At 33.4% G+C, this 23546-nt stretch overlaps 1 protein-coding gene across 9 annotated transcripts; it reads left to right on the forward strand.

Annotated features, from left to right (window-relative positions):
• The first annotated feature begins 103 nt into the window (after positions 1-103).
• LOC106707805 (anoctamin-1) lies at positions 104-23003 on the forward strand. 9 transcript variants are annotated; one of them, XM_045686134.1, is made up of 22 exons: positions 104-587; positions 5238-5335; positions 8333-8449; positions 9270-9356; positions 9957-10173; positions 10499-10564; positions 11019-11087; positions 14839-14999; positions 15544-15712; positions 15792-15912; positions 16334-16445; positions 16519-16679; positions 16762-16898; positions 17356-17622; positions 17829-18032; positions 18224-18372; positions 18714-18799; positions 18895-19100; positions 19489-19649; positions 20182-20284; positions 20629-20815; positions 22806-23003. In XM_045686134.1, the coding sequence occupies exons 1-22, from the start codon at positions 357-359 to the stop codon at positions 22961-22963; spliced, it is 3267 nt and encodes a 1088-aa protein (XP_045542090.1). In that variant the 5' UTR covers positions 104-356; the 3' UTR covers positions 22964-23003. The 9 variants fall into 9 exon arrangements, with proteins under 9 accessions (XP_045542090.1, XP_045542100.1, XP_045542093.1 ...); XM_045686144.1 differs by having other exon boundaries at positions 20629-20849; positions 22806-22883; XM_045686161.1 differs by lacking the exon at positions 104-587 and adding an exon at positions 4784-4877.
• Positions 23004-23546: the final 543 nt, after the last annotated feature.

Below are 23546 nucleotides of genomic sequence, written 5' to 3' on the forward strand. Positions count from 1 at the left end.
ATCCGAATGAACTTTTTACAATCTGTTTCATTTTTTTTGTGTCAATGTCATTTGATTGTCATTTTGCCATATGTCATTTTATTCTCATCTTTCATTTCAGCCGTTCTTTTATTCCTCTGATTTTCCGTTTTGATTATCATCGTTTCATCCCGTTTAATATTTTAATGATTGTTTTGTTGAATTTCTTGCTCACCATTAACTTAATTTCTATATAACAATATCTAATCGTTGCGTTAGATGAAAGTTAGTGCAATGTATCATTAGCCTCAGTTTGGTGACTAATAGAATCAGGAAGAAAAAAATCCGAATTCGTATAATGACTGTGAGTTGTTAGCATTTAAATAAACGTATAAGTAATGTCTGACGGGGATCCATCTCTCGAAGAAGACGTACCAAAGCCACTACTGGAAAGACCTGAAGAGAATGTGTTTACGCCAAAGATATCGACACCAATTTACGCTGGCGGTGTGAAATTACACCATAAGAGATCAGACGCTACAGAAACCGAATCCTTCCTGACCGCCGCACAAAGAAATGAACTTGCGCTCCAACAACTATTTGAAGATGGAGCTGGAGACTTTCACTCAGTAAGTTTACAACAGTTTTATTTTGTATTAAATTAATGTGTTAAATTCTCATGCACAAATGTATGATTGAAAGTGTATAACTATTGTGGAAGGGTGTAGTTTCGTCAACTTTCAATGTAACAACATTTTAAGTTATATTTATACAGTATTCTTATAAATTAAATAAAACATTAACTTACATTAAGTCTCATATTTGTATCTATTAGTTTCTCAATTAGTTATAGACATAAGTAAATAGGTCCCTATTAGGGGCCTAAACTTGGGGTGAGTGGGACTGATATTAATTCATACAGACCTTCCAACAGACTCAAAATCTGTTAGTACTTACAACAGACTACAAATGAGTTAAACTGTTATTACATTAGTTAAATTTCACAAGGTTTAAAGTGCTCTGTTGTAAACATTTTTTTATTGATCATTTTTAAAATATTCTATAGAAGTATATAAGAATATAATCTTTACATAAACTAGACTATGTGCTTCATTTGCATAATTAAATATGTGCCATTATTTTCATTTGGAAAAGTCTAAAAATGGTGACATCATTGGTCAATAAAGCCTTGCATTATGATGTTAGTTAAACAAACAACATTCAATAGTGCTATAAGTAGATAAGATGTTTCTGGTAAATGGGAATGTTTACTAAAATATTCCGCTATGAACAGTAATATCATGGTCTGATCATAGATAATGCCTTCCTATTTCAAACAAAATATTAACCATCTTTTGATTGGGTACAAAAACTCTTAGCACATCCTAACATAGTTTATAATAATTTAGGTATAGGTATCTTGTTCTGTAACTTTACATCTCATGGAGTTAAGATTAGTTCCATTATGTTTCGGACAAATAAATAATGTTTAGTTAAGCAATACCCATTATTTGCAATGTTGCAGTATATTTCCATTAATGAAATAATGTAATCCTATATACCCCATGTGGGTTTACAAAGTGAATCTTGTTTTACTTAAGTGCTTTACTATGTAGAAACTCTTATGGCTACTCAGTGTAGTTTACATTTTAGCCGACTTCAAAAAGAAGGAGGTTATCAATTCAACTGTATTTCTTTTAATGTGTGTTACTGTGAAACTCCGCCCTTGGTGCTCCGATTTTGATAAAAAAAATTCCAATCGATATATGCTTGCAGATGGGTCCCATTTTTTTAATTATTTTTCTTGTATTTAAAGTAGTATGTAATAATTTACTAGTAGCCAAGTTAGTATTAAGACATTAATTCAAATTTTTCACTTCACTCTAATATTAAAATTAATTACTAAATAATTGATTTTTATTATTATTTATTAAAGTTTTGAATGTCACCAGAAGATGTTTAAGTGCAAGTTGAATAAATTAGTTGTCTTATGCCCGAATACTGAAACGTCACTTAAATATGTAAGAGCGTCTTAAATTATAAGACCACGCTTAAACTCCAATATGGAATTTTCGTAAGTCAGTTAAAGACGCATCTCAACTTTGATGCCACTCAAGTCGTACCATGCTTAAAGGCCACTCAATATCATGTTTCTTATACTGGATCGTCACTCAACGACATTTTGCTGTCAAAAGAACTGTCATGTCGACTTAAGTACGCCAACAATTTAAGAGTGGTCGCGGGCTATCTTAAAAGTTAAAATCTAAGGTGTTAACATGTCTGCTTCATCATAATCATCGCATTCGGACAAATAAAATTCTCATGTCACAATGTTCGTTCCCGTACTCCTCCGAAATGGCTTGACCGATTCTCATGAAATTTTGTGAGCATATTCAGTAGGTCTGAGAATCGGCCAAAATCTATTATTCATACCCCTATAAAGTTTTTTTTAACTGCGCACGAACGGAGTCGCGGGCGACAGCTAGTATTTATATAAAAATGCCGACTGAACGAGAATATATCGAAATCGCAAATAGGTTTGTAGCGACATCTGTCTGCGCCCGCTTAAACTGCTTAAAAAGTGTCTTGATGATATTATGATTTATTAAAATTTTATTAATTTAAACTTGTCAAAACATAACGCCAGATGCTTTCCATTCTACAAAAGTATGGTCAAATTTTTTAATTTTTTTTTATTTAAAAATACTTTAAACAGAAAGGATATTTTTTAACAACCTTCTTTGATTTTTGATTATTTAGTATTTTTATTTTAAATTTCTTTACTATTTGGGAATGAACACGTCTTACAACTATAGGTTGTCCAAGCCATGCTGCGTGAAACGGATACGTAAAGTGAATTTTAAGAAAACGTAATCGAGAACAAGTATTTTTTAGACACTCTTTGACCGAAAACAAAGGATGTTGCCATGACGTAAAAATAATACGTCTACTTACGGAATCACGCGCTTACATGTCTTGATTTGCGTTTGTGTATTCCACTTAAATTTTGACGTCTGTTAAATTGTAAGCAATGCTTACGAAAGGAGATATTTAAGTAACGTTTCAGTATTCGGGCATTAGATATATTAATTTCAACCTTAAATTCAATATGTTAAGATTCAGAGTTACTGTCTTTATTTCTTTAATATTCTCTTTATAAAGCTTAGAATTAGTCAGACAGGTTTTTTTGCTTTGTTGATCAGCTTTGCATGTTAACTACATGATTCTCATAAATATTCTAATAGTAAATAATCCTTATTTACTAACTGTTAATGAACAAATCTTTGTTTACTATTACTCCAATTCATTTATAATTATAGTTGACATTGAAATTACCTTTATAATCCTTCATTATCATTAAAATTTTATATAATTAGTATACTAATTAATAAGTATATTTAAGCAACATTGTCTTGTAATAACATGATCTAATAACATATTTTAAAACTAGTTATTTAGAATTTAAAATAATATAGCAATAAATATAGCTTCTGTCAACTGGGGATAGGGATAGTGTAGCTTCCCAACGGTAAAAGAATTTTTCAAATTGGGTCAGTAGTTTAGGATTCTATTTAAAAGAAATAAACAGATGAACAATCAATTTTTCCCCCATAATAATATTAGTATACACAAAACATTAGTAGTTCACTGAAAAATTTATTTTTCTTCATAATTCTTACCATTTAGATTGTCTAAAAAGTACCATAAAAGTACCATACTGTGTTATTTCCAATAGCAATAGGATATTCATTGTAGGTTTTAAACATATTTTTAGCCGACTTCAAAAAGAAGGAGGTTATCAATTCGACTGTTTTTTTTATGTGTGTTATCGCGAAACTGCGCCCCTGGTAGTCCGATTTTGATAAAAATTATTTTAATTGAAAGGAAGTGCTTGCAGATTTCCCATTTTTTTGTTTTTTTTAAATAACTAGAAGGCTAGTAGATTTTGAATTTAGCTTCAAAATGTGGTGCGAAAATTAGGGACATTTTTGCTTTCAGTGCTTACATAGGCTAAACTATAGGACCTACATAAAAATGATGTATGGAAGAATTGTAGCTCTTTAAATGTGCTAAATAAAAGTCTGCGATGGCATATATCTATCTTTTATAGTTTTCTCATAATAACCATTTTTTTTCTTTAGAAACATCAATTATTTTAATACACTATTCATGTTGGAATGCTATAGGGAATAGAGGTGCTTAACTTTTAACTAGAGTTATTAAAATGCAAATGTATTTACCCTTGTGTTAGTCTATTAAAGATAACTACCGCCTTAGGCTATCTACACACTGGTTTTGAAGAATTGTTGTGTAGAATGTGTGTTATTTGCTGTAATATACCTAGTGACGAATTCTTATTATTTGAATTTACGACGTCATTTCCATTGTTTGAGGATATGAGTCAAACATGTACCTTTTATTTGTCACTTTACAATGCAATGGACAGTTCAGGTTTTGTATAATAGTCCAAATTGTCTGAGCTTTTATCTCAACTGGACTGGACCTAATTGATAGGTACAGAAATTATTATTATTAAAAAGTGATATCTTTAAAGATAATGTCATTGTACATTCAGGATTCGAATGAAGCTGTTCAACCTAATCTGTCAAGTTTGCTACTATGACGTTCATGTTGTATGTTTTATGTAATATAAAACGCGATAATTCTTATTTTAGACGTCCGTATCATTTTGCGTGTAACTAATCTAATACCAAACTAAATATTACACAGTAGGTCGCTACGCGTGCAAGACGACGAATGTGTCTTATGTTACTGGTTAATTTTACTAATTAGTTTGAAAGAGTGCCTGTGTTTTAATGAATAATATTTTTTTAGTGCACCAAGTGAGAGGACGTCTTTGTGTATAAAATGTTTTACGGCGCACCAACTTAGCTCTTGAGACTCTTAATCAAACACAGGTGAATCAGCTTTTCAGTGTGAAACGGCCAAGGTCGCGAGAGCGCGCCTCTAGCCGCCTTTGCAGTTCACTGCCGCGACTCGAGCGTTGACGATGATAGCTAGGTCTTTTATCGAAGTGCTGCGGTACGTTATTTACGATGCTGGAACGCAGAGAGTGTTTAGAACGCACGCGAGACGCGACTACAAAGTACGGTGTAAACGACCTTTATTTTTCGTTATCTGAGCACATTAATGTCATTGACTCGGTGGTATAACGAAGCCAAGGATGTTTGTGCGGTTGGCGATATGGCACTTTTAGCGTATTTTGTTCGGTGCAATTTCGGCAAGAGATTGACACTTTCTCTTCCTGTTTGGAGCAGGCGGAGAAGGAGACGCAGGAGAAGATAGGCGACCTGCAGGCCATGTCCGTCCTCAGTACATACCAGGACAATTTGTCGCAAGACATGAACACCGATCGGTGAGTTTAGATGTTTGCTGTTTGGATCTGTGTTTAACATTATGTTTCTTTGTCATTGTCTTACTAACGGGCTGTTGATAAAAAAGTTTTTATGGTATAAAAGAGTTTTATAGGTATATAAAAGTTAAGTAAAAGTTTAAGAATATAAATAGCCTACAATAATAAGATACGATTTTTTCGTTATTTCTTTTATATCCATAACAAGCGGTTTGTTTTTTTATGAATGTGGTATTTGAATGTGCTTTAGTGATATTTGTGCGGGACTTTTTATTTTAAATTCGTTATAGTTTTAATTTTATTTACTTAAATTACAAAACATACATAATATTTTATAGGCATTGTTTACTTCGTTTTATTCACTAATATAACTGGCCCTTAATTAGCTTATTCCCACAGCATGTTTTGTTATATATGGGTGTGGTATTTTATTTTACCATTATTAATAAAAGCTATTCATTATAAGCTTGTAATTGTCATAACATACATTAAATAATAAGAAAATAATAAATGTGATCGAAACATTTTACAATATTTTTTACGCCTTATATTGTTACAGCTGTCGTCCACGATTCCGTCCGCGCGGAATCGAAAAAACTTAATTTGTAGCCTATGTGTTCTTCTTGTGTTGTTCTACATCTGTGCCAAATTTAATCGAGATCCATTGAGCCGTTATGGAGATACCTTCAAACAAACATCCATCCATCTAAACATTCGTATCTATATATATAAAAGAAAGTCGTGTTAGTTACACTATTTATAACTCAAGAACGGCTGAATCGATTTGACTGAAAATTGGTGGGCAGGTAGCTTAGAACCAGGAAACGGACATAGGATAATTTTTACCCCGTTTTCTATTTTTTATTCCGCGCGGACGGAGTCGCGGGTAAAAGCTAGTTTTTAATAAATTAATAAATTCATACAATATTTATAATAAATAATAATATATTAGTTCAGTTTGATAAATATTAGCTTTTAAAGAATTTATGTCAGGTTGTGTCACAACGTAGCAAAGGCATGGTTATTTGGTAATATTGACTGCAAGCGCTTGAACAACTTTTACTCAACTTCTTTAATACCGGTCTCAAATAAAATATAACGTTGATAGCGATTATTGTATATGTTTTTAAATTAAATCGGGCACAAGTATTTTATCAATTTTCTGCTATTATATAATGTTTTATAATTTCTGTTACCATTTTGATATTTATTGCTACGGCCAGGGTTTATTCGAGCGGATAAAGCGTCTTGAGTGTTTAAAGTCCTTCTCAAAATACGCAGGAATCCATGATTATACATAATGTATAGATATTTATTAGTCTGATGTTAAGATATATCTAATATATAAAATTCTCGTGTCACAGTTTTCGTCACCGTACTCCTCCGAAACGGCTTGATCGATTCTCATGAAATTTTGTGAGCATATTCAGTAGGTCTGAGAATCGGCCAACATCTATTTTTCATAAACCCCCCCCCATTTAGTTTTTTTTTTAACTGCGTGCGGACGGAGTCGCGGGCGACAGCTAGTCTTATATAGAAAATTCTCGTGTCACGGGGTTCGAACTTGAACTCCTCCGAAACGGCTTGACCGATTCTCATGTAATTTTGTGAGCATATTCAGTAGGTCTGAGAATCGGCCAACATCTATTTTTAAACCCCCCCCCCCCCCATTTAGTTTTTTTTTTAACTGCGCGCGGACGGAGTCCCGGGCGACAGCTAGTATTCAATAAAATTCTTTCAAGAATATAGTCAACAGTGAATCTTAAGCAGCAGTGCGTTAACCTAGCGTATTATTAGGCGCTAATATATGACATCATGTGGGTATTGATTGTTTGTCACTCACTCGTTATCAGACTTCACATAACAGAGCTTTACATAAATTTTCACCACTACTATAGTACAAAATGTTTTCACGGTTAAATGGTGGGTTAAATGGGATATGAGAGAATAGTATTATGTAGAAATTAATTATAATACAGAGTAGTAAAATATAAGGATACTTTTGTTAACTTTTTTTGTATTTCTCTATATAAACAAAGTTCTACTCAGACCTGACGTAGTGGGTCCAGTAACAATATTAATGTGCGTTGATTTTTCCCATTGTAACTATTCTGGTTTTTCCTGTTATTTTCAAAACAATAGTCGCTGTAGTTGATTTGCTTAAAATACTCTATAAATTCTAATGTAAATTAGTTTTTGTTTAATAAATCTTAACACGTTCAGTTGCAACGAATCAGCTGGCGAGTTTATTATCATATTAAATATTTAGCGGCATGGAACGTGTTAATACAATCTATTCCAGTTGTCTCCAGAGCAAATACAGTTTTACATAAATGTTGTATATTTAAATAATTTGCATATAACACATATAATTTTGCCCAGTACTAATTTACATGTACTAAGGAGTGAAGTGTCAAAACTTTATAAAAAAAAAGAAGTTAGCTAGTGAATAATTGGCATTCAATGATTACGAAGACCTCGTAACGAATTGTACACACGCAAGATGTACCTATGATTTTAAAGAATCATCTTTTTGATTTCATATTTTCCAATTAATGTTTACGGAAAATCAATATTTTTCTAAGGTATTTTAATTGATTATTTGCTTATAATCTCGTAAAATACAAAGCAATTTTTATTTTATAAGTATCAACAAGTTGAACATCTTTCTTTTATAGGCATTTTAAAGTAGTCTTATAGTTCTTTTCAAATATCTTAGCGGCCCAAGGTCATCGGCGCGCTGCGTAATGTCGTCGCTCCGCATCGAAAATTGTGTTCTGCGCAGCAACTCCTATGAAATATAGAGCAGTTAAGATACCTGACAATTACTATACTATTGTATAAATTAATTGCCAAATGTCTAAACATGACGCGAATAATTTGATTTATATGTATAGAAAGAAATCAATTCACTTGGTCATCACCACTACTTATGCAACATGAATTTTTGATCATCATGTTTACAAAAAGTTGGCCATACAATGAAAATAATAATTTCAGTGACAACGGTAGCGAAGCTTCGACCCGAGCCGCGGAAGAGTGCGGCTGCGGCGAGCCCGCGCAACCACACCTCGACTCCTCCAACAATAATGGCAAACCTGTGGCCAATCATTGCTCGTAAGTAACATGTTTGGCCAACCGACAAATGATTGACATGAAATTTGATCACATTAGCAAGCCATATGTCTGTTATACTCTCATCTTATTTAATTTTTAGTTTTTGCAGTTTTTTTTAATAAAACAAAACAAAAACTAGTGATAAACCTAAGTTTAGAAATCTCATCGCAGAGTAACAGAGGTGACATAAGAATTTTTCAAATAGGTCCTGTAGTTTTTGAGTTTATACGATACATACAAAAGTACAAATCTTTCCTCTTTATAAAGTTACAAATTGATAAGCAGAGGTAGTATTCCAAATAGAAGAAAAATATACGACTCCAAATTGCGTTTTTTCGCACACATATTATACAGCATGGTTTTTAATTTTGATTTATATTTTTTGTTCGGAATTAACGAGACTCAATTGCATGAGAATTTTCTGTAGAAGTTACGCATATTTTGTTTGTTTTTTTTGTAGTTTTTTTTCAAGTAGCAATACAAGGAATGTCTTGTACGAAGAGACATTGTCTTTTTGACACTAGCACGTAATGAAACTATGATCAATTGATAATAGTCGTTTCTGATCAATGTTGATCAATTTTATTTACAATCATAATAGTTGATTGGTTGATATGAAAGAGTTATTCAACTTTTGCAAGAGGTATTATTATTGTACTCAATTCGACCTTAAAATGTGAGTTATAAAACGAATAATTACTAGATAACTATTTGTCTTGATAAATAAAATGATTCGGATTATGTTAAGAATCTAAGCAAGAAAGTATAGGCGATTAGTTTAAAATTTTCTTAATTAAATATAGCATAATTTTTTTCTTAGTTATTCGCGTTTCAACGGTATTACGAAAATATCTGCAAGTCATGGTAATGGCTTTACATCAGAGAAGATACTGGGGAATGGGATAAGGTTCTATATTTTTGTTACGTTCGTCTTGCAATTGTGAATTAAAATAAGGGATTATGTTATGTTGGCAATTGTAAATTATATTATGTTGTATGTTGATTATGTTATATGTCTTTGTTATGTTATTTGTCTTAGGTGTAATTCAGGGTGTTTGTTATGCGGTATATTAATATGTTGGGCATTTATGCATGACTCCATTATCCATTAATACATTTTGAATGATCTGAAATTATAAAGTAATACCAGTAAAATAACTAACATCACCACTAAACTATCTAAAATTTTGACTGACGAAGAGAAAGCGATACACAATCAATTTCACACAAAACGTTGAATTGTGTTAATGTTGCACAAACTTCTTTTAGTTTAGAATTTATTTTCTTTACCGTGACCTTTCACTACTGAAATACTTATAAAAACATATTTTTTTCTTTGGTAAAAAACAAAATTCACAACATCGAATTGTGAAATTTATAGCTATGTTTAGTGAAACATTGGAAATCGATACTTATTAGTATCGATTTATAATAATTACCCGCTCTAAATACGCTTTTAAATCATACGAAATACGTATTTATAATTATCAGTATATGCTCTAAATAGGATAGTGATGGGCGGTATACTAAACAATCCATCACTGAGCTTCAACGACGGTGTACGTTCGGTGGACTTTGTGCTTGTGTGGGAGGCGGGCAGGGAGAACTCCACCACGCCGGAAGCCTTCAAGCAAAGGAAAGTATTCGAGGAGAATCTCGAGAAAGAGGGCCTGCAGTTGGAGAGGGAGGCGCCGGAAAACTTGCACGGATTGCACTTTGTTAAGGTATTTTTTTTACAGAAAGTGTACTGTAATTTTACTCTTCTATATAGCTAATTTTTTATTAGTGTTACTTCTGCACTTAGAAGATTTTAATTGGTTACTTAAATACTTGCTTAGTGAAGTTTAGTAATACTTAATTATATAGTAGTAACACATATAGTGTATTTAAAACTATTCATATTTTAAAATTAACAGAGCAAAAATTATTACGTAAATTCAACCATAAGATTTTCGAAAGATTGTTGAAATAGTTCACAGTTTATTTATCTAGACAACTTTCTTATTAGTAAGGTTATATTTGGTATTGATTTTCTGTGTTTGTTTTTAGATACATGCACCCCTTTCAGTTTTAAAGGACTACAGTGAAATCTTAAAACTTCGGATGCCGATGAAGGTACGTGGAATAGATTTTGTTTTTTATGTCGGTGTACTAAGTTAATGCAGGATTGTGTTTGGCTTCTGTCGTTGGTGAAAATTAACTTTAGATTTATGTAACTTAGTAAATGTTTTTATTTTGCAGGGATTTTATTTTTGCATTCATAAATCATATAAAAATTTGGGATCGAATTTTATGTTATTTGTTTTAAAATTCAAGATTTAAATTTTAGGGAAGAGACATTTGCGTAAAGAATTATTAAGGTTACTTTGTTACTAATACAAACAAAATCAGTTTGTTTTGATATTAAATTCTACACCGTCACTCATAAGAGCACTCGATTTTTATATTTCATAATTTTTTATTGCATTTTCAAATTAAAATTGAAACGGCACAAGCATTTAAACAGGCATTATGTGCTTTAAACACAGAAAAAAATCGCTTTGTTTTTAAATTGTCTGTACGTTCATAGGACTGCAGTAAAATAAGAAAAAGTGGGAAGACGAATGCAATACTGAATGCCGCCATGTATATGTCGAAGGTATGCAGATGTCGTATCTACCGCGCCCGCTCGCTTGCTAACAAGACGTTTCTCGTAAACATTATAGCTGTTACATACAATTAACTCGGTTGTAGGTTGGCCAGTGGGTCGTCTAACTATCTAACAATTTAACAGCTTAGCAGACTATAAATTAACATAATATTAAATAACTATAGGTAGGAATATTGTTTTATAATTCTTGGTATATCTTATGTTGGGTGTATCCTGTTGTAACGATTGGTGGGCCTATCAGATTGGTAATACCAGAATCAGTCGGCCCAATGAGAATAATCCTATTGGGCCGATTGTTCGGTATGCTGAAACACCCTTTATGCTTGTGGATTCTTCCGTAATTCTTCATACAACATTTAAAGAGATGAGTTATTAGTACATACTATAATTGCTTTTGTTTTGAATTGTTATTAGTTGTTGGTGTATTTTGGTGACTGGTAACACTGAATTTAATGTGCACCGACTGTAATTAATTTTATAACCGTGCTGAAATGTTTTGCATGCATGTTTACTGATTTGTTTTACGTCATTATACCGTGACTTTTCACTGCTATTACATACAAAAAAAATTTTTTTTAAAGGTGAATGAAAAGATAACTCCAGAACTTTGGTTTATTAGCATTTGTATTAATACATATTGCCGTCGCTTACATTCTCATTGACTAGAGACAACAATATCAATAAGATAGTCACATGACTCGAATCTCACAGCAATGGAAACTCACGGTTACCAGTTCATTTAGTTTCTCCTCTGGCTTCTTGATTGATCTTGTATACATTGACTAATGAAACATATTATTTCAACGTGTGCTAAATTGTGATCAAAACAATTATATTTTTATTCGCATGAATTATTACTTGCTTCTGGTTGTGGTTTTAAGTCGTAATTTCGCGCATACGAGAGATGGGGAAGTGTATTATACTGAATATTTCACGGACAAATGAAACTAAACCTAAACACAATGAAATAAAATGTCTATTTAAATGCAGATTTCCTATCTCAATTGCTTTGCCTATGGCGGGTTGCGCGTGTTTCGACGCTGTCATATCATTGCTGTAAATAAATTTAATTTCACTATGAGACGGTGGATGCTTGATACATTATGTTTTTTTATTTATAAAAAATACTCGTAGAAACTTTAAGAAAATTTTAGAATAAAAGTATCAAGAATGGTTAGCTTCGACAGTTTAATCTGGTTATGTTACTTATGAGTCATAGATTTATATTCTTCGTTAAGGGATATGATATACTTTTAAATGATTTTGTATTCTTTAACATAACCCCTGCTTATTTATAGCAAAAAATTGCATTTTTTGTGTATTAATATGAGTCAATAAATTGATTAACAGACCGACTGACTTAATAAAGACATGCCACAATAATTCTGCATTAGTTCTGAACAATAGACCAATAGAATAGTAATTTTTTTTTACTTTTTTTTTTGGTTTTGTGTAGAAATATTAAACGTCCTTCTTTTCATATCGTTGGACATCGGTTATGCGGTTTTCCATCAAATTTTCATCACATTATTACGCATTTTGCTAAATGAATATATACACGCTTTGGATTAATGAAGCACAAGCTTAATACAAATAATTTTATGATCAAATAGTTCATCAGAGTATATGCAATGGGGAGGAACTAAAGAAATTAAAAAAAAACTTAGCTAATATCACTATAAATGTATGACTATATTTTGTTGTATAATAAAGTTATAGTTTATTATTTAAGACGTTATTTATGACGACTTGTACACACATTTACTTATTAAATAAATAAATAAATAAATTACCCATTAAACAACCTCTCTCTATATAATGGTAAGCTGTAAGAGAACTCTTTTAGAGTTAAGCTTTCCAGTACAATACTTCATGTGTATGTACAAAGTTTAAATAAATAAATAAATAAATAAAAAAAGTCCTTGTAAACAACAAAAAATGTGTGTTATCGTTGATAAATATTTTTAAAAATTATAAACGGTAGTGAGTCAGTTATTTTGGTTTTACTTATATTGTTATATATTGCATGGTGATTGTTGTATGCGGAGTTTCGTGTCTATTGTTCACAGATACAAGGAAATAATTCAAATAGATGTTATCTTGTGATATTGTATTGTATTTTTTTAATACTATAGACAAGTATCATTGCGACCTGCATGATTATTTTCTTTTCACAGACTAATTAAAAAATAGTCTTTTTATAAAGGTGTTTTTGTACTAAAATATCTTAATGTTGTCATCCCTGTCATTATCTTGTACAAAACATAGATGCTTTTTTGGCTTAAATCTAAATCTTTGGACAAAAATGGTAGTATCGAAGTCATCCAGAAGCTTTCCTCCACTATGCATTTGGCGTTCTGGACTAGGAAAAAACAACCCTTACTTACTACAACCCAAAACTCGCTGGAATCGACGCCAATCTACACCAGCAAACAACTTGAGATGTACATGCTCGAAACTTGGATAAGCAACATTGATCTTTCAGAAGTGATTTCAGACTCGATTCCAGAACTTACTCGTGCTAAGCGTACTTACAACATTCAAAACATTCAAATGATTTGCACAAATTTTATTGTAAAAGAATACGAAGGTTGGTATAGGATTTTTACAGACGGGTCTAAAGACAAAAAGGGAACCGGGCAGCTATATTAGATGATCATGATATAAGTGTTGTTAAGCTTAGGATCGACTCGGACGTCTGCATAATGACTGCAGAGCTAATCGCAATTGCAGAAGCTCTGGCATACATTACGTCGATTAGTTCTGACAAATTTGTTATTTTAACGGACTCTAAAAGTTCGCTACAACACCTGGCTCGCTGTACCTCGCTTAAGCGAGGCACACCGATTGCCTACAGTATATTAGAGTCGATTCTAAGGTTACAAAAACAAAATAAAAAGATAAGATTACAATGGATTCCATCGCACAGCCAAATAATGAGAAGTGATGATGTGGATCTGCTAGCTAGACAAGCCATTACCGATGGACTCCCTTTTCACATATTACCATTTTATACAGATAAGGTACAAAATTTAAAAGAAATGTGTAAGTGCGCTTGGCAGGAGTATTTCGACGTCAGGTCGAGAATATGCGGGATTTGGTACAAGACGATCCAACCACAAATCTCCTTACGCCCGTGGGTAGACAGTATCCAAATGTCAGCATTGTTCATAAAGATGGCGATGAGATTACGTTCCGGACACATTCCCGGCAACAAGTTCGGATTTCTCATGAAAAAAGTTCAATCACCTAATTGCAGAGACTGTGGGGTAGTAGAAGATATCCATCATGTTGTTTTGGAGTGTGCTCGGAACGAACGGCTTAGACGTAATTATTTTAAGGTTTTCGGGTATAATGTCGGTCAGATAAATACTATCCTGGCTTACCCGTCTTCTGACGAGGCCAGGATGATGTTTAAGTTGACTGACATGTGTTTAAGAAACAATGTAGATAATTAGATGTAATGTGTATTAATTGGAAGGCTTATGGGGCAATATGGTCGCATTGCGACAAAGCCTCTTAAATTACTAAATAAAAAAATAATAAAAAAAAAACATAGATAACAATATTGTTTTGAACGAATTTTGGTCTCGGAAACCCACAGTAAATGTGTACCAATTCTATCGGAATACTTTTGGTATGAGACTTTGTTATTGAACTATAATGCTACCGTGTCCATATTAATTAACAGCAACCGGAATTGAACTTTATTGTATAGCAATAAAGTTGTGTTTTCTAGTTTTCAGCATTAAAAGACGTGCATGAGAAGACGAACACGTTATTAGATAGAATACAGGCTTGCTGGGATAGCTTCATGTCGAAGATTAGAGTCGACCACACGAAGTTTCCGGAAAGAAAGCATCGGTTAACCGCAATATACTCTAAGGATAAAGAATACTTGTACGTATCTCGAATTCATATTTTTTAATCAAATCTTACTAATATTAATGCGAATGTGCGTAGAACAAAGTCTTGAAGAACACGTAGGTTACTAATTAAATTTTTTTTTCCGCGCCTACGGAGTCACGGGCGACGGCTAGTATAACTATATTTTTACTTTATCTGTCTCGAAGGACCAACAAGTCTAGTGCCTTGAATCATAAAAAAATACAAAAAACGGTGGAGTTTGCATATAAAAGACAGTTTTTGGTTTCCACAATAGGATATGTTTTATTATTTGTCAAAATGTAATAAAACATAATAAACTAGCTTTTACCCGCGACTTCGTCTGCGCGGAATTAAAAAAATGCACACAAGATAAAAAAGTTCCTATGTCCGTCGCCTAGTTCTAAGCTACCTCCCCATCAATTTTCAGCTAAATCAGTTCGACCGATCTTGAGTCATAAATAGTGTAACTAACACGACTTTCTTTTATATATATAGATTGATTACTACGAAAATAGTGGGAATAAACTTTTAAATATATACGTTGTTTCGTTTCCAGATTTGATACAGCGTCGGATTGTTTCTGGACCCCGTCAGTACGATCTCGCATCGTTCAATTCATATTGGATCGTAAACGTTTCTCGGAGCGACAGAATGACGACTTCGCTTTTGGTATCGCTCGGCTTATATCATACAATACTTACAGTGCAGCGTATCCTCTACACGATGTAAGTAAACGTATACTACTAAGAAATTTTGATTGGTAATTAGATATTTGGTAATTTTTTTTTTTTTTTAATTTTCAAGGGTGATTTGAAAACTCCTGGCTCTATGCGACATTTGTTATATACGGAGTGGGCTAGTGTAACCAAATGTATTAAATATCAACCCCTGGATTATGTAAAGGATTACTTTGGAGTTAAAATTGGTATGAAACTTATTATTACTTACTAAATGTCGCCCGCGACTCCGTCCGCACGGAATTAAAAAACAAAATAAGTAGTCTATATCTAAGTATTCCAGACTAATTTCTACATTTGTGCCAAATTTTATCAAGATCCGTTCCGGAGATACCTTCAAAAAACTTCCATCCATCCATCCATATCTATATATATAAAAGAAAGTCGTGTTAGTTACACTATTTATAACTCAAGATCGGTCGAACTGATTTAGCTGAAAATTGATGGGGAGGTAGCTTAGAACTAGGAGACCGACATAGGAACTGTTTTATCTTGTGTGCATTTTTTTTATTCCGCGCGGACGAAGTCGCGGGTTAAAGCTAGTTTATAATATTAGTAAGATTGTAACAATGTAACTTTAAACTATTTATAAATGATATTTTTTTACAGGACTGTACTTTGCTTGGTTGGGATTTTACACTCACATGTTGATCCCAGCGTCTATAGTTGGTCTTATTTGCGTGATATATTCTGCCTCTACTCTATCTTCTTATAAACCAAGGTAAATAATTAACTTTTTTGTATGCAATTTGAGAATAACAGATTATTATTTTATAATTGATTGTATTTTACAGTGAAGATGTATGTAATTACGAGTCAAATATAAAGATGTGTCCGTTATGTGATTACTTCTGCGAGTACTGGGACTTACGAGACACATGTTTGCAGTCGCGTATCACTTACCTCTTCGATAACTCCACCACTGTCTTCTTTGCCATCTTTATGAGCTTCTGGGGTTAGTATTTTGACCCTATTTCACTTCATAGCGCCGTAAAACGTCGTGAAATTTGTATTATGTTATGTTTGTTTTTTTCCAGCTGCATGTTTCTTAGAGATGTGGAAGAGATACTCAGCGGAGATGACACACAGATGGGACCTGACAGGCTTCGACGTGTATGAGGAGCATCCCAGACCACAGTACCTGGCCCGGCTGGCGCACGTCAAGAGGACACAAGTGAGTGTCGTCCTTTTTGTATAATAGTGTAGTAAATAATCTTACTAATATTATAAATGGGAATGTTTGGATGTATTGTTGAATGGATGGATAGTTGTTTGTAAAAAGTATCTATAAGACGGCTGTATGAATCTCGCTGAAATTTACCATAGATGCAGAATCTAGTGTGGAAGAACACATAGGCTACTTATTAACCTTTATTTTATTTCCGAGCGGACGGAGTCGCGAGCGACAATTAGTTAACTTCAGTTTAACTGAAAATTTTGGCTCATATCATATTTGATTGCAAATGGCTTGTAAATAAAAGATAAGTAATAGTTACGTAAATTTGTCAATTTATGCAATCGTCGAAAAGACCGGAGCCTCTTCCTTATACGACATAATACTTTTAAATTTGATTAATTTGATTAATTTGATCTGTATGTCAGACGTAATAAAGTTGATAATCGTTTACCAGCTGAATGTGGTAACTGGTGTGCGCGAGCCGACAGTGCCGTACTGGCGCATGCGTCTCCCGGCCACGCTGATGTCGTTCAGTGTGGTAGCGCTGCTGGTGCTGCTGGCGCTGGCCACTGTTCTGGGTGTGGTGCTGTACCGCATGTCACTCCTCGGAGCCAGCATCCTGCGCCGCAACGACAAGGACCTCATCACATCCAATCCCATCATGTTCACCACCGCTACAGCTGCCTGCATCAATCTTGTTTTCATCTGTATATTTAATTACGTGAGTGTTTATCTTCTGCAATCATTATCGTTAATTGGTCATTAAAGAAGTCCCTAAAACGACCCTTAGAAGAAGAAGCCTGTTTTTCTCAATAGGATAAGCTTTTCCATCTTTTTAAGTTTACATTAGGTGATTCGAAGGACCAAAAATAAAATAACATACAGTAAAAATCAATAAATGTTGCAAAAATCTTTTATTTTGTCCAGGTGTATCAGTACCTCGCGGAATGGCTGACGGAAAAGGAGCTGCTGCGAACGCAAACTGAATTCGACGATTCGTTGACGCTCAAGATATATCTCCTTCAATTCGTCAACTACTACGCCTCAATATTCTATATTGCGTTTTTCAAAGGCAAGTTTATTGGCCGGCCCGGGGACTATGTGAGACTGTTTGGACATAGACAAGAAGAGGTGAGGTTTTAATCTTTGTCTATTCTTAGATACCAGCTTGAAGAATCATGTGTGTTAAATTAATAAATTAAGGGACAAGGGAACAATCCAGAATCTTTTGTAAAATACATTTTGATATTCTGTCACATTGTCAGAATTTAAGTGCTTTTGACTCAATTTTAATAGATAATGTAGACGTTCTATTTCTATAGTGCGCTCCGGGTGGCTGTTTACTAGAGCTGTCTATCCAGCTGGCCATCATCATGGTGGGAAAGCAGTTCATCAACACCGTGGTCGAGATGCTCCTGCCTTATCTCCTCAAGTGGTGGAACATCATACGCACCATTGGAAGGAAAAACCGGTAAATAACAAGTTACCTTTGATAAACTAAATTCAATTATTGGAACGAAGTCAAAGGGGGCTAGACGGAAAAAATTCTTACGAAAAGTTGTCACGACACTTTTTGTTATAGTATGTTAACGACGAATGAGCGCTACTTCACCATGGCAACGACGTGACAATATATAACGATAATTCATAGAAATAAAATGTACTTCTTGTGAAGACTTAAGTTTTTTATTCATAGAATAAACATTGTTCCTTCACTAATTAATTGAAAGGAACTTCGTTCCATCCGAGTGTCCCAACACACCTCTCAAGTTTTTTTTTAACAGTTACGTTATATAATGTTATTGGTTGCAGAATAAAAAGTCCAATACAATGGGTAAAAGATTTCAAACTAGTCGACTTTGGTAATATGGGTCTATTTCCAGAATATCTTGAAATGGGTAAGTTTTGTATAAATTAAATTAATTCACACACTTGTTAAACAAGATAGGATACCTGTTAGAGTTTGTTATTAAAACCTACTTATTTTTTTTAGTATTACAGTACGGTTTTGTAACTATATTCGTGGCTGCGTTTCCACTGGCGCCGCTGTTTGCGCTCATCAACAATGTGCTTGAGATGCGACTTGACGCCAAGAAGTTCTTGACTTGCTACCGCAGACCTGTGCCCCAGCGCGTTATAGACATCGGCGTCTGGTACCGCATCCTCGACACCATCGGCAAGCTCAGCATCATCACCAACGTGAGTCAACACAATATGTTAAAACATAAACAATACTCCTGTGGGTAGAGCAATCTCAAAAGTTTTCCCATATGGTCCTTCGAGTCGGAATATATCTTGACTTAGTCTCCGTTTCCAGAAATCTTTAACTAAATAACAGACCTTATGTGACACTTTAGGTGATTTTTAAAATCTACAGTTCACTAGCTGTTGCCCGCGTTTTCGTTCGCGCGGAATTAAAAAAAAATCTTATTCAGCCTATGTGTTCTTCTAGAGTATGTTTTACATCCATGCAAAATTTCAGTGAGTTCTGTTGAGCAGTTCTTGGAATACCTTGCAACAAACATCCATCCATCCATTTAAACATTAATATTGAGATAAACTAACTGACGTGTTGTGTTCGTTGTAGGGATTCATAATAGCGTTCACGTCGGAGTTCATTCCGCGGCTGGTGTACCATTACTCGACTGGATCACTGGATAACTACGTTAACCACACGCTGGCTGACTTCAATGTCACCGTGCTTGAGCATCCGCCGCACGAGTCCAAGTACAACCAGTCCATGTGCAGGTTAGTGACAGTGCAGTTAGTGACAGTGCAGTTAGTGGCACTAGTAGTCAGAAACTTGAAGCCACAAGTTAAATTTGAAGGATTATACAGTCCCACAAGGATCTAATGGCAGTTTTTTTATATTGATGGGGCTCTTACAAGTTTTAAGTGTTGCCAGTGCACAAAAATTTCCCAACTTCTTCTGATAGTTGTTCATGTTTTAATTCGAAGCAATTGATTTGCATCTTATGACTTGAATTTCGTAGTAATTTCCTACTATTAAAATTATTACATCCGAACATATTAGCAACTTCACCAACATTTGTGTGATATTTTAATGGAATTTCGATATTATGAAAATGGCAACATTGAACTGTATGGCTGTCATGCGGCCAAAAGGACTAAAAGACAAGTATCCAGGCCAGAAAATATTTAAAAAAGAAATGGCTGCCATGGAACTATAATTTACTTACACTTACTTACTAGATGGTTATTTATTCAATACAATGTTGGTAATTAAAAAAGTTTTTCTTTTTTAATCTTTGTATTGTAGCTATCCCGGATACTGGTATTACAAAGAAGGAGACGACTACGAACACTCTAACTGGTATTGGCATATTATTGGTGCGAGACTGGCCTTTGTCGTTGTTTTTGAGGTGAGTTATATTTTTATTAAAAAAAAAATAGTGACGTGAACTTTAGTTGAAACACTCGTGGGATTAGCGTTGCTAGGCGTCCGGATAAAGCCGGACATAGGTAGGCTTTTTGATTGCGTGTCCGGCCAAAATAAAGGGTTTTCCGGCTTTTGTTAGGCTTTTTACATTTCCCAAACCTGAGTGTACCTATTAATACTGAGACAAAATTCTAAATAATACAGGGTGTCTGACCTTTTTACCGAAATGTCCGGCCAAACTGGCTGGTCTGTCCGGCTTGTAGGTTTGACGACCTGGCAACTCTACGTGAGAGAGAGTGAGTGTAAAAGAATGAGTGTTTGTAACAGAACGTGGTGGCGCTGGTGATGATAATAGTGAAGTGGGCGATACCGGACATGTCCGGAGAGCTGCGCGATCGCATCCGGCGCGAGGCTTACGTCATCAACAGCTTCATATTGGACGAGACGCGCGCGCGAACGCTCGCCGAGCGCAACAACTCGCGCACGGACACGCGCGCGGATGCGCGTGCGCAAGGTGGACCCATCACTAGCGTATAGGACATGGCACGGTAGCGTATCCGCTTTATATGTGTGCCATACTAACAACGACCCTTACTTAACTGATTTTTTATTTTTTATTTATAATTTATGTTTTAGAAAAAAATGTATTGTTTTATATATGTGATATTTTTATATTGATAATTGTTTTTTTTAATTATTTAAAAAAAAACGGCTAAACTATATTATGAATGGTGGTTTAAAGTAAGTTTTTGGTCGAATCTAGTCCTAAGGGGATTAATTTTTAACTTGAATTAACCAATCCAGATCTATTGTTTGAACTTTTTTTTTCGTATATTAAAGTAAATTATGTTTTTTTTTTCATAGAGATAGTTGATTGTAAAATAATACATTTTCATACCTAATTTCTAGTCTATTTTAAGTTGTATATATCAGTTAATGAAGGTCGTATTTTAAGACTGTGTTGTGTGATATTTTACAGGAATGTTTTAAATTAGGTTAGGTTTCCATTGTGTATGTTAACAAACTTGCCAAAGTTTATCTCCCGAACGTTAATTTAGTATGAAAATATTTGTGAAGCGTAAGTATTATTATACAAGAACTTAATATGTTTAAGTGTTCACTCAGTGACAAAATAATGTATATAATGACCACGCTTTTGGGTATAAATTAGGGTAGTTATTTGGGAGAGTTATATCAGGTGCTTTAGCTTCTGGAAGCGTGTATTGGTGGTATCTTATAGTGGGTTTTCATTGCTGAAACACCTGTACTGTACGTAAAATGCTTATTTTAAACAATCCAAATAGAATAAAAAGTAACGAAAAATTCTTCTTTTGTAAACAACTCTCCCTTAATAAAGATAAAATTTCTATCGCAGATACGTAAATGTTTTTGATATAATTTTAATATTAGTAGTCAATTTGCTTTACTAATATTTATTTAGTTATTCTAAAATGAACCTTATAAATATGTGTTAGGGTTTACTTTCTTACGCTTTGCAATTAAGTAGTTACATAGCCACATGTTACATCCAACGCAGTCTTACATACCAAATGAAAGATCCTCAACAACTAAATAAATAAAAAAAACTTATATAAGTTAAGGTTTTTTAATTTGGTCGTATTACTAAAGCGAGCTTAGATAATAACTTAGAATTACACTAAGTAATACATTTATAAGTTAAAGCTGCAGTTACGAGCTCTCAGAGACATGTGTGAGTGAATTTTTTTAATTTAAATTTAACTTACGGCATGCAATTAACAAAAATAAAACACAAATTCTTAAATATTTAATTATTTATAAATGTAATTAAAGCTTTCATGACTATTTGTACGAAAAGCCCATCCCTTTTTATTTTAAAATGACCGTGAAGTTTTTTTCTGAGTAAAATGTCTGTTTATACTAAAGTATCGAATATAGTCTTGAAAGCTTATTATAATTTATATTTATATATATTATAATATATAATTTAAATATATTATATACTTTATATATTAGATAATTTAATAGTAAATAAATAACATGATTGCTGGTAACACTTTCTTACACTATAGCAACACTGTCGTTGAAAATTAAATTCAATTTAAACACTAATATACCACAGATTAAATTTCCTTTTTTTCAACTAAATCGCATTACGCTATTAATTGATTGGCTTTGACATTTTGTGTTGGGTTTTCAAGTAGTTTGGCTAGTTGTAAGGTATTTTAGGTTGTTTGAAGTTCTATTTTTTTTTTACTTTGTTGCTTTGAAATAAATTTCCTTTTAGATATAATTTTTAGAAGTATGAGTTAAAACAATCGGGAAATGAACGAAATAATGGTTCACCTACAGTTTAAAATAAATAAATTTCCAGACTATGACAGATCTGTTTTTAAATATTAAAAAATTTAAAAGTAAGATAACCTATATGATGGTAAGTAACTATTGATTGCGCTCCATAGTTACATTATTTTTTAATGAAAATCTTTCTATCACACAATTTTAAAACAACTTATCATAACCAGGTGACAGAAGCGATTCTGATTGGAACCACATAGCCTCGCTGTCGGGGTCCGATTTCGATCTGGCTGCGCATGGTGACCATCCAAACATCACGGACATCGCTAAGCATGTGGTCACCAACACGACAACACAGGAGCGGCCAGGTCCAGCGCATGTCTAGTTATTGTCAACGTCGTCGTCTATACTAGAGATATGGTTTACCGAACCGTTGCGTGGTCACCGTAATTGTTGACAACATTCACGTATTTAACAGATGCTTAGGTCTTTTTGTGGTGATGGACCGGTGTTCTATTGTCAACATCACATGTGATTTTTTTATTCTTGTCGGTTGTATGAATGCGTGTATAAGTTAAAAAGCCAAATTATACAACTTATAAGCCAGTGACCAAAAAAACAATTTTTTTTAATGTTTTTTTAAATATGGTCACCAAATATTTTATAACAGATTAATGAGAGATTTATAACAGATTATAACAGTGAAATTAGATTTTTTTTTATACAAAATATTAATATGCTTCTGATAAAGAAATTAAATAACAAAAAAATCAGACGCACATTTCATAAGCTTTGATATAGAATCTGTATATTAATTTATTTTGTGGTGTAAACCTATTTTATTACTCTAGTAACACTTGCATATCAATTGTAAAACAAACAAACGAGGGCTCGACTTTACTTACATGACAAAAGTATATTTCGTATGATATGATATGTAAAAAAAAAAACTTAAAATGGAATTAATT

The sequence above is a fragment of the Papilio machaon genome, chromosome 3 (genome assembly GCF_912999745.1).
Source record: "Papilio machaon chromosome 3, ilPapMach1.1, whole genome shotgun sequence".
Taxonomy (NCBI): domain Eukaryota; kingdom Metazoa; phylum Arthropoda; class Insecta; order Lepidoptera; family Papilionidae; genus Papilio; species Papilio machaon.

Bases quoted from the DNA above. Each gene is read 5' to 3' on its own strand.
- LOC106707805 (XM_045686134.1), top strand. From the start codon at position 357: ATGTCTGACGGGGATCCATCTCTCGAAGAAGACGTACCAAAGCCACTA. The intron at 15,913-16,333 runs GTATGAAACTTA...ATTTTTTTACAG, and splicing joins TTACTTTGGAGTTAAAATTG to GACTGTACTTTGCTTGGTTG. The intron at 19,101-19,488 runs GTGAGTCAACAC...TGTTCGTTGTAG, and splicing joins AGCTCAGCATCATCACCAAC to GGATTCATAATAGCGTTCAC.